The 11,543-nt window shown below is 48.8% G+C and overlaps 2 protein-coding genes across 4 annotated transcripts in view; one reads left to right on the top strand and one right to left on the bottom strand.

Annotated features, from left to right (window-relative positions):
• The window catches only part of CS (citrate synthase), a 29,097-nt gene extending 21,414 nt beyond the window's left edge, over positions 1 to 7,683 (top strand). Inside the window, exons 7-11 of one of the 2 annotated variants that reach the window (XM_021718324.1) lie at positions 3,444 to 3,643; positions 4,188 to 4,317; positions 4,442 to 4,543; positions 5,554 to 5,763; positions 6,095 to 7,683. In XM_021718324.1, coding sequence (XP_021573999.1) covers positions 3,444 to 3,643; positions 4,188 to 4,317; positions 4,442 to 4,543; positions 5,554 to 5,763; positions 6,095 to 6,265 — 813 coding nt within the window. In that variant the 3' untranslated portion in view covers positions 6,266 to 7,683. The remainder of the gene's footprint in view (positions 1 to 3,443; positions 3,644 to 4,187; positions 4,318 to 4,441; positions 4,544 to 5,553; positions 5,764 to 6,094) is intronic. The other variant, XM_021718326.1, reaches the window with a different exon arrangement.
• A 727-nt stretch (positions 7,684 to 8,410) lies between these two features.
• On the bottom strand, positions 8,411 to 11,535 carry COQ10A (coenzyme Q10A). Of its 2 annotated transcripts, none has more exons than XM_021718342.1 (5): positions 11,516 to 11,535; positions 10,843 to 10,989; positions 9,815 to 10,007; positions 9,495 to 9,596; positions 8,411 to 9,193 (listed from the first exon to the last, which is right to left on the bottom strand). In XM_021718342.1, exons 1-5 carry the CDS (start codon positions 11,518 to 11,520, stop codon positions 9,026 to 9,028), a joined length of 615 nt encoding a protein of 204 aa, XP_021574017.1. In that variant the 5' UTR covers positions 11,521 to 11,535; the 3' UTR covers positions 8,411 to 9,025. The 2 variants fall into 2 exon arrangements, with proteins under 2 accessions (XP_021574017.1, XP_008068418.2); XM_008070227.2 differs by lacking the exon at positions 11,516 to 11,535 and adding an exon at positions 11,345 to 11,381 and having other exon boundaries at positions 10,843 to 10,990.
• Positions 11,536 to 11,543: the final 8 nt, after the last annotated feature.

The following is an 11,543-nucleotide window of genomic DNA, read 5'->3' on the forward strand; positions in this document are numbered from 1 at the left end:
CCTGCTGGGCTCCAGCGATCCTTCCACCTCAGCTTTCCGAGTAGCCGGAATTATAGGCATGCGCTACCACACCCGGCTAATTTTTTGATTTATTGTAGAGATGAGATCTCGCTGCCCAGGTGGGTCTCGAACCCGTGGGCTCAGGCAATCCACTCATCTCAGCCTCCCAAAGGCACAGGATTACAGGCTGAGCTACCAAGCCCGGCTTGTAGTTTCTTTATGATGTTGTAATTCATATTTTCTAAATGATTCTTTTTGTTTTTTGGGGTTTTTATTTTATTTTATTTTATTTATTTATTTTTTGAGTTGGAGTCTCACTCTGTTGCCCAGACTGGAGTGCAGTGGCCGCTCCCGGCCACCGCAGCCTCGACCTGCTGGGCTCCGGTGATCCTTCTGCCTCAGCCTTCCAAGGAGCTGGAACTACAGGCGCACGCTACCACAGCTGGCTAATTTTTTTTTTTGATTTATTGTAAAGATGAGGTCTCGCCAGCCCAGGTGGGTCTCAGACCCACGGGCTCAGGCAATCCACTCACCTCAGCTTCCCAAAGGCGTGGGATTACTGGCTGAGCCACCAAGCTCGGCTATTTTTTTTTCTTAGTTGGAGTCTCTCCTGCCCAGGCTAGAGTGCATTGGCACACTCACGGCCACCACAGTCTCAACCTGCTGGGCTCAGGTGATCCCTCCACCTCACCCCTCCAAGTAGCTGGAACTACAGGCCCGTACCACCATGCCCAGCTACTTTTTTTGATATATTGTAGAGATGAGGTCTCGCCAAGTTGCCTAGGCTGGTCTCGAACCCATGGACTCAGGCGGCCCTCTCACGTCGGCCCCCCGAAGTTCTGGGATTATAGGCGTGAACCACTGCACCTGGCCCCAAATGATTGTTAAAGTTAGTGTGTACTCCACAGACACTAGTTTGCCTACCCTGGGATCCTGTTTTGGCATTGTGCTAATGAATCTAGGTTCCTTAGAACTTCATATCCCTGATGCAGGCTTCTGAAAGTAACCTACTTCCAGAACAATGTACATTTGTAAGGTGTAGTTAATAGTTCACACCTGTTATTCTAGCACTCTGGGAGGCTGAGGCAAGAGGATTGCTTGGCAGGATGAATGTTTGAGCCCAGGAGTTTAAGAACCATCTAGGTAACATAGGTGAGACCTCATCTCTATTAAAAAAAGTCAAAAAATTAGCTGAATGTGGTGGCACATGCCTGTAGTCCCAGTTACTCGGGAGGCTGAAGTGGAAAGATCACCTGAGCCCAGGAGGTCAAGGCTGCAGTGTGCCCTGATCATCATGTCACTCCACTCCAACTTGGCAACAGAGTGAGACTTTGACTCAAAAAAAAAAATTAATATGATTATTCTGTAAGTAAGCTTCTGAGAACTTCAAAGTGCTAGCTAAGTATTTTTTGGTCCAAGTAGCTTTAATTTTGGCATTATTCTCATTAAATAATCTTATTAAAAACCTGAATCTCTAGGCACTGTGGCTAATGCCTGTAATCCCAGCACTTTGGTATGCTGAAGCGAGAGGATTGCCAGAGCCCAGAGGTTCAAGACCAGTCTGGGCAATATGGCAAGACCGTGTCTCTACAATAAATCAGAAAATTAGCTGGGTGTTGTGGCATGTGCCTGTAGTTTCAGCTACTTGGAAGGCTGATGCAGAAGGATCGCCTGAACCCAGCAGGTTGAGGCTGTGGTGGTCGTGAGCATGCCACTGCACTCCAGCCTGGGTGACAGTGAGACTCCAACACAAAAAGAAAATTGTGGGGGGGGTTGTTTTTGTTTTTGTTTTCTTTTTAGTCAGGATTTTACTCTGTCACCCAGGCTAGAGTACAGAGTGGCATGATCATGGTCACCATATCCTCAACCTTCTAGGCTCAGGCAGTCTTTCTGTGTCAGCCTCTCAAGTTGCTGGAACTGCAGGCATGTGTCACCATGCCCAGCTAATTTTTTCTTTATATTTTGTAGAGAGATATCTCACTATGCTACCTAGGCTGGTCTCAAACTCCTGGGCTCGAGCATTCATCCCGCCTCGGGCTCCCAAAGTGCTGGGATTACTGGTGTGAGTCACCGAGCCTGGCCAATAATTGTTTAAGCCAGGTGGTGCTTATTAGCAACATGGGTGGACTCATTCAAATTACTTAACTTGGCCAAGCCCCAATTTCCTTCTTTGTAAAATGAGGTTTATGTTACCTTACATTGTACCACAAGAAAAAATAAGCTGGGCATGGTGGCTCACTCTTGTAGTTGCAACACTTTTGGAGGCTGAGGTAAGAGGACTACTAGAGACCATGAGTTGGAGACTAGCCTGGCTAACATAGCAAGACCCTGTGTCTAAAAAAAAAAAAAAAAAAGTTGTTTTTTTTTTTTTGAGTTGGAGTCTCATTCTGTCGCCCAAACTGGAGTGCAGTGGCCGCTCCTGGCCACCGCAGCCTCAACCTGCTGGGCTCTGGCGATCCTTCCGCCTCAGCCTTCCAAGTAGCCAGAATTATAGGCATGCGCCACCACGCCCGGCTGATTTTTTGATTTATTGTAGAGATGAGGTCTTGTCTACCCAGGCGGGTCTCAAACCTGCGAGCTCAGGCAATCCAATCACCTCAGCCTCCCAAAGGCGTGGGATTACAGGCTGAGCCACCGAGCCCGGCTAAAAAAAATTTTTTTAATTAGCTGGACTTGGTGGCCCACCTGTCATTCTACCTGCTCAGGCAGCTGAGGCAGGAGGATCACTTGAGCCCAGGAGTATGAAGCTTCAGTGAGCCATGATCATGCTACTATACTACACTCTATCTAGCCTGGGTGACAGAGTGCCACACTGTCTAAAAAGGGGAGGAGGATAATGCAAATATTACACCAAGCTATAACACCTGTTTCATAGTAAATTTTTTTTGTTTTTGCGTTGGAGTCCCACTCTGTCACCCAGGCTGGAATGCAGTGGCATGACTATGGTTCACCACAGCCTCAACCTTCTGGGCTCAGGCAATCCTTTTGCCTCACCCTCCCTAGTAGCTGGGACTACAGGCACATACCACCACACCTGGCTAATTTTTTTATTTTTTACTTTTTGTAGCCGTGAGGTCTCACCATGTTGCCTGGGCTGTTCTCCAACTCCTGGGCTCAAGCAATCCTCCGACCTTGGTCTCTCAAAGTGTATAGGCATGAGCCACCAAGCCTGGCTGAGTAAGTGTTTAAAAAATGGGCAGGATGTGATGGCTCAAGCCTGTAATGCCAGCCCTTTGGGAGGCCGAGTCGAGAGGATTGCCTGAGCGTAGGGGTTTGAGACCAGCCTGGGCAAATGGTGAGACCTTATCACCTCATTTCTACAATAAATCAAAAATAGGCCAGGTACAGTGGCATGCATCTGTAGTTCCAGCTACTTGGAAGGCTGAGGCGAAATTCTTCTTTGTTGATAATTGCTTCCTTTTTTCTCCATCTTCTCTCATCAGTTGATTTATGAAGACTGTATGGATCTGATTGCAAAGCTACCTTGTGTTGCAGCAAAGATCTACCGAAATCTCTACCGGGAGGGCAGCAGTATTGGGGCCATTGACTCTAAGCTGGACTGGTCCCACAATTTCACGAACATGTTAGGCTATACTGACGCCCAGTTCACTGAGCTCATGCGTCTGTACCTCACCATCCACAGGTGAGCTAGACCTAGGAACCACAGCCACCAGGTTCCTTGATTGGTGGGAAATTTTTTTTAAATCTCCTTTATGTTCTCATCTACAGATGGTAGGCAGCAAAGAGATGGAAACGTGACATAAGGGAGAATACACAGCAAGAAAGGGGGTATAGGAAGGAAGGTCTAGAGGGTAGGGAAATTACCATAACCATGCTAAGAATAAGATGGTGCTTCTAGCTGGGAAAAGACACTTACTGCTCACTTTGGGTGGTCCTTCGCCTTTCCAGGAGCTCCCTCTTCCGGCCATTGCTGTTAAAGCTGGGTGGGAGTCAGGGAACTGGGCACATAGGCTTCATCAACCAGTATCCTCTCCAGCTCTATGGATTAGTGAACAAACGCTGGTAATAAGATTAGGATATCTTTTATAAGAGCTTAGGTATGACTGACTGGCCATAGGCTGGTGTGAGCCCATATCTAGGCTAGTATGTGACAGATAGGCAAACAACAAGGTCTGTGTTCCCATAATCTGCCCTTTCTTCCCTTGGCTCTCCCTTCTTCCCCACAGTGACCATGAAGGCGGCAATGTAAGTGCCCATACCAGCCACTTGGTGGGCAGTGCCCTTTCCGACCCTTACCTGTCCTTTGCAGCAGCCATGAACGGGCTGGCTGGGCCTCTCCATGGACTGGCAAATCAGGTGAGGCTATTCTTTTTCTTTTCCTGATGCATGTTTTCCCTGCCCCCATGCTTTGTTCCTGATCTTGGCATTCTCTTCTGACATATGTACCAACATTCCTTTTTTCCCCAAACCTTACCCATAGGAAGTGCTTGTCTGGCTAACACAGCTACAGAAGGAAGTTGGCAAAGATGTGTCAGATGAGAAGTTACAAGACTACATCTGGACCACACTCAACTCAGGACGGGTAAGCAGAGATGCTTAGCAACTAAGAAAAAAGCCAAGACCCAAGTTCTGCAATTGGGAAACATTAAGAAAAAAAGTATGAGAGAGGTCTCCAAATTAGAGAATGAAATCTTTTTCCCCCATTTGTCTGCCCTGAAGAATTCAGAGAAGAATTTCTAACCTAGTGCAATGGCATACACCTATAGTCCCACCTACTCAGGAGGCTGAAGCAAGAGGATCCCTTGAGGCCAGGAGTCTGAGGTTGCAGTGTGGCGTGATCACACCTGTGAATAATCACTATGCTCCAGCCTGGACAATATAGCAACATCCCCTCTATAAAGATATATAAAAAATAAGCCAGGCGCAATGGCTCGCACCTATAATCCAGCACTTTGGGGGGCCGAGGCGAGAAGATTGCCTGAGCCCAGAGGTTCAAGATCAGCCTGGACAACTTGGTGAGACCTTGTCTCTACAATAAATCAAAAAATTAGCTGGACCAGGCTCAGTGGCTCAGCCTGTAATCCCACGCCTTTGGGAGACTGAGGTGAGTGGATTGCCTGAGCCCACGAGTTCGAGACCCGCCTGGGCAACTTGGCGAGACCTCATCTCTACAATAAATAAAAACAAAATAAGCTGGGCGTGGTAGCGCACGCCTGTAGTTCCAGCTGCTTGGAAGGCTGAGGCAGAAGGATTGCCGGAGCCCAGCAGGTCGAGGCTGTGGTGGCCGGGAGCGGCCACTGCACTCCAGTCTGGGCGACAGAGTGACTCCAACTCAAAAAAAAAAAAAAAAAATTAGCCGGGCTTAGTGGTGCATGCCTACGGTTCCAGCTCCTTGGAAGGCTGAGACAGAAGGGTTACCTGAGTCCAGCTAGTTGAGGCTGCGGGGGCTGTGAGTGTGCCACTGCACTTCAGCCTGGGGAAGAGGGAGGCTCTGTCTTAAAAACACCCACACACACACACACACACACGTGTATATAAAATAAATTTTTTTACCTGAAAATACCAACTGTCTTTTTTCCTCACGCTTTACAGGTTGTTCCAGGCTATGGGCATGCAGTACTAAGGAAGACTGATCCACGATACACATGTCAGCGAGAGTTTGCTCTGAAACACCTACCTAACGACCCCATGTTTAAGTTGGTTGCTCAGTTGTACAAGATTGTGCCCAATGTCCTCGTAGAGCAGGGCAAGGCCAAAAATCCCTGGCCCAATGTCGATGCTCACAGTGGTGTGTTGCTCCAGGTAAGTCCTCCTTCCCTGCTTCCTCTCTAATCTGTACACAACTATATTATTATCTCTCATGCACAAAAGCAACTCCCTAGTCAGAGCAAGGACCTCCCTCACTGAGCCTTTTGATGAAGTTGGCTGTGACAGGGCTGGGGTTGGGGTTGGAGTTGCTCTTTTCAAGATCCCAGTTGCTATACTTTTCCCACTGTCGTTTCTGTTGAAGGCTGACAGGGCTCAGTTCCTAGAGAAGAAGGGAGAATGGAGCTTCCAGGGTTTTTGTCACCCTGGATTTATACATGCCACTGCTTCTGCCCTAAACAAAGCCTTTTCCTTTTCTGTATTACAGTACTATGGCATGACAGAGATGAACTACTACACAGTTCTGTTTGGGGTGTCACGGGCACTGGGAGTACTGGCACAGCTCATCTGGAGTCGAGCCCTGGGCCTCCCTCTAGAGAGGCCCAAGTCCATGAGCACGGATGGTCTGATGAAGTTTGTGGACTCTAAGTCAGGGTAAAACTGGGAGCTGGGGGGAAAGTGACTCCCAGAAAGCGAGGAAGCTTTAAAAAAAGGATACTTTTGTTTCAGGGGCCTTTAAAGACTTAAGATTAAATTGTATCTGAGGCACTGATAATACATTTGAGGTTAAAATATAAATTAAGACTTTAAAAAGATGAAAAATGACCCCTTCTTCCCGAACTAGCTCCTTTCCTCTGCCTGGTATGAGTTGCTCATCAACTGTCGGGTGACCAGGACTAATGCATGTGGTGGGGTTAGGTTGGCCCCCATCACCTCTAAAGTGAGACTCCAGCTCCTCTTTCCCTGGGTCACAGCTGGTTGCAGAAAATCTGCAGTCACTTGGGAGCTTTTGCTTCTACTCTGCCAAGCCCTCAGTAGGCCACCAAGCCAGGACTCTGCCCCTTCTGTTTCCATAAGAGTCGTGTTGGATTGTCAGCTGTACCGAGCCCTTGGCCCACTCCCATGCACACAAACACCTCCTAGCAAGACCTGTTGGTTAGCTGGACATGCTTTGGCAATTTTTTAATGCTACCAGGTGACCATAAAAGCATGGCATTTGCTGTGACTGGTACCCAGTGTTCGATTTGATTTTTCTCTTTAAAACTACCCCATTAAAATTATGGTCTGGGAGTGTTCTGTTTCCCCTTACTTTAGTACTCACCTCTCACCTCCTTCCAGACTTTCTATACCTGCTGCACCTCCAGCAGAGGCTGTTTTGGACCTGTCTCGTCTTGGTCCCTACTAGTGACCTCTCTCAACAGATCTGTCTGATTTGTGGTCCCAATCATTGGGTTTTATCAGTACTTAATGTGAACTAAGCCTTTTACTTCCACAGGACACAAGCCACTACCCTCTGACCTCTCTCCCCACCTCCTTTTAATATGCTGTGGGGCATAGAACAGGGACTCAGGAATGACCAGGCGACATCTTCAGAGTCTGGTCCCAGGGGTACTAGTACCTCTTATTGAACAGGAAAATGATTCCAGATCGGACATAGTCTCCTCTGATTCTCGGGTCCTGGGGCTGGGGCATTAAAAATAGTAGGCCTCTTTCCTCATCCCCTGCCTTCAAGAAAGTGCCCCCTTATTTATCAGTGCCCCTCTTCTGCCCCTTCCCCAAGAGCTCACAGTACAAAGTTTGTTTTAGAAGCCCCATACGGACAGGTTTTCAGCGACTCGGACAGGTTTTCAGCGACTCGATGCTCTACCGCCTTTTCTTTGAGAAAAGATTAAGATACACTCCTGCTGTGCCCCCTTCTTTCCCAAAAGCTCCTGCCTGTGTTTGTGTGGATCCCCCACCCCCAGAACCACGCTGTTGAGATGGACACACTGTAAACCCCTGGATAACTGTCAAGTTATGATGCAGACTTCAGGTTGTTCTGTATAAAATGCAAAATAAATGTTTTTATTAACAATGCTTGAGCCTGCTATTAAATAAGGCCTGGAAGAATATTATGAGTTAAGGAATATGGCTAGCAAGATCTCGAGCTTAGTAGGTTGTAAGTTATCCTCTGCCTCCCTTTCTTTTGAAGCAGATTTGGCCTTCTTTGACCCTAATCAGAGGAAAGTTTTCCTGGGAGATTTCCAGTGGAGATTTCTGTCCTTCCTAAGGCTAAGAAGTCCTTGGTCTTTAGCCCCTAACCTTCCCAATTTTGTCATAAGGTAGAACACTCAAGGACTATCAACTGCCTATGTGACTAATGCAAGAACCGGTCTAGCCCACTGGGTGAAAGGAACAAATTCTACCAAGGACAAATGGGCTAGGACCGCTAGCTCAGGACTGGAGCCACTAGAGGGCTCTAGTACTTCTTGGAGTAGCTAACTTTTTGCAGCTTCCCTTAAGGAGGTCCCCAAAATAACAAGAGGTGGTCCTGAGGGCATCAGATATATGGAAAGTCTGAGACCAGATGATTCTGTCCTGAGACTCTTGCTGCAACTGACCTTCTGAAAAAGTCTATAAATAGGCAAGGGGGTGGGTACTAGGTCCTGGCTTGTAGAATGTGCTACTATAGTTAGCAGGGACACTGTGTCCAAGAGGCCTAGGCCTTCTTACACCTTCACTCTCTCAGGGAAGGAAGCCATCAAATTTTTCTACTCTGCTATATCTACATTATTCCCCCAAGAAATAATACAATAAAACCAAATTCACACTGTCACAATTTATTGACATTTTATAAAAACTCAGGCCAAGTGGAAGCCCAAGAGTACAGAGGCAACTCAGTTCTGTGTTTTGTTTTATTTCCTCCTTGGCCCTGCGGCACTGACGGTAAGAAAGCCCCTTGCTTTCCACTAGCCAGGCAGCGTGGGAATATCCTTACAGTGAGGCTTATGTATTTCAGGCTGGGGGCAGGTTGGCTTTTCTTCTGGGGAGATCTCAGGCAGGGCAGAAGCTACTTTCCACCCAGGACCTCTGTGCTAGAAGAAAGGCTCAATTTATATAATGCTTGGAAAAGTGATTGTCTTCCCCTGGTCAAACACTAAGGTGTCCACACAGTTCTGATTCTAATTCATTGTGAAAAGGCTACAGGCATATGGGGCTCTCAGGATGGGCCTGACCCTTTCTTGGCATGTCATATTTTCAAACCCCCTGTCTTTCCCCCAGAATTTCTGATCAGCATAGAGCCCAGTTTCTGGGGAAATGAGAGAAGGAACAGTATTAAGAACACAGATCCCTCTCAGATTGGGGCAGAAGCCAAACCAAATAAATAAACTGGGTAGGGAGGGGGAGTAGAGGAGAGGTTAGGGAGCAGTCCTTTGCCTCAAGTCTGGTGCACCTCATGGAACATCAGTTCACGGGGGATGGCTGTTTCTGGACCAAACTTGGTGGCTGCCCGACGCTCAAAGGCAGCAACATTCTGTTTGACAACCTCATCAAAAAACATGGTGGCCAGTTGGGAGTGCAGCAGAGAACGAAACTCAAAGGAAATCTGGGAATGGGTAAGAGACAGAAACTCTTCAAGACCACATCGAATAATCCCTGGCCAAATGCAAAGAGGGTTCCTGGGTGCCTTTTTCCCCCCAACCCCTTCAGTTCTTGGATCCCCTCAAGAGCCCTAACAGGGCTGAGCACAGAATACAACATTAATACAAGCTCAGACCTGTGAAACAGTGATGGACTTGGGAAATGCTAAGCGTTAGCTATACTTAAAAGAACAACCCTGCCACAGTAGCTCAGCCTTGCCCCACACCTAGTCCCAGCTCTGCTACACAGCCTCCTTCCTGACTCACCGAAAAGTCCACAGTGCAGGTTCGGGGGTAAGCAGGAATACCAGGGCTGAATCGCCAAATGGTCTCTAAATGGTTGAAGAGCTTGCCATCAGTACAAACAGCCTAGAATAGGACAATCAGGCAGTTAAACAGTATTACCAAGTAGAAGAGACAGTACAAAGGAATTGAAACCATTTTCCTTCAACTATTTTATTAGGGAGATATTTGACACATGGAGATAAAGTCATTAACATCATTACCAGCAAGGCCAAAATAGCCCTTTAAAGTGAAAGTGCTAAGGAACACAACTTCCTGGTCAATCCCTCCCATACAGGCCTCACCTTGACCATGTGAGGTTTGACCATGGAAACTGCTGAGGTGTAACGTTCTATCACAGGTGGAAAGCCAATCTCCAGCTGGGCCTTCAGGTGACCCTTACGGCTGGATACCACCAGAGACTTCTTACAGTAGGGCACAAACTCGCGATACTCCTGAACGTTCGACACGACTTCATACATCTCCTGCATTGAGTACCTAGGGGAAGAGGAGTCAGAGAGGCCAAGGAACTGCCCAGATTCCTCCCTGCCATAGGCCCCCAGTGCATACCTTTGCCCACTAATCATGCGCCTTCAAAACTAGAGATCCCAAATAAGCCTGAATGAATTACTTCCCAAGAGCAAACATGCAAATCCCGTGATGTGAATGTTATTTTATGTTTAGCAATTTACAGAATGCTTTTGTATTCATTATTTTTATCCTAAGGGACCATCTAGGGAGAACAGAGAGGCTGTCAGTTTTACTGGTGATCACACAAGGATCAGATCCCAGGTCTAGAGCTTTCCAACACTGTGGCCCTAGGTAATTTAACTATGCCTCCGTCTTCTCATCTATAAACCGGAAGCAATAACAGTACCCGATTTGTAGATATGTTGAGAGTTGAATTAAAACACTTGGCCGGGCGCCGTGGCTCAAGCCTGTAATCCCAGCACTTTCGGAGGCCAAGGTAAGGATTGCCTGAGCCTAGGGGTTCAAGACCAGCCTGTGCAACTTGGCGAGATCTCATCTCTACAATAAGTCAAGAAAAATTATCTGGGTGTGGTGGCACACGCCTGTAGTTCCAGCTACTTGGAAGGCTGAGGCAGAAGGATCGCTTGAGCCCAGCAGGTCAAGGCTGCTGTGGCCATGAGCATGCCACGGCACTCCAGTCTGGGCGACAGAGTAAGCTGTCAAGGGAGGATAGGATCGTTAATACAGCTGCGGAGGAGGACAGCCAGGGGTAAATCTGCCCACAAAAGATACCCTCCCATCCTAGCCCAGACATGATTACTTGGAGAGGGGAGGTGAAGGATGCAGGACAGAGGACGCTCACCCCATGATCCTACGCTCGGAGTAAGCCTTCCGCTTGTTGGTGAAAGGGGCAGCAAAGCCCATGAAGGACCGGCTGGGAGGTAGGCCAGCCTCGACCGCCAAGGCCTGGGCAGCCCGAGGCAAGAGGAGGCTGCAGGAGGTCAGAAGCCTAAGGCCAAAAGGGAAAAGGTGGCAACCTTACGCTTTGTATTCGTTCCTCTACCACCATTCCTGGGGAGAGGGGAAGAGGGGTGCATCCCAGAGGAAGGTCGTCCAGACACGCTTCCCCTCAGCACCTGCTGCAGCCCGCCAGGCTCGCGCGCTCTCTGGCCAGGCGGTCACGAGTGCGAAAGGTCGAGGGCGCCTCAGGACAGGGCCAGGGGTGGGGATGGGAACAAGCAGGGTGCGTGCGAAGCACCGGTTGCCTTTGACCTGGGCCACGCTACTGCCGAAAGCCAAGACTGTCAGGAAGCACCGCCGCCCCCGGAGCCCCACCGCGAGGGGAGAGAAGCGGCCGTCCCCCACCCCGAGGGGCCCCTCCCGCAAAACTTGCAGGAGCATTCTCCAGGCTCTCCGTTAGCTCCCAGGGCATGACAGCGGCCAGCCCCGCCGCGGTCGCAACGCCCCAGGGCCGAGCGGCGGGGTCCCCAGCGAACCCCTTCCCCCGCGCGCGGACGCCCGCGTCCCGCTCTCACCTCATTGGTCCCGGCGGTCGCGGGCCCG

Source organism: Carlito syrichta, unplaced genomic scaffold, assembly GCF_000164805.1.
Source record: "Carlito syrichta isolate Samal-C Ts95f unplaced genomic scaffold, Tarsius_syrichta-2.0.1 Scaffold111560, whole genome shotgun sequence".
Lineage (NCBI taxonomy): Eukaryota > Metazoa > Chordata > Mammalia > Primates > Tarsiidae > Carlito > Carlito syrichta.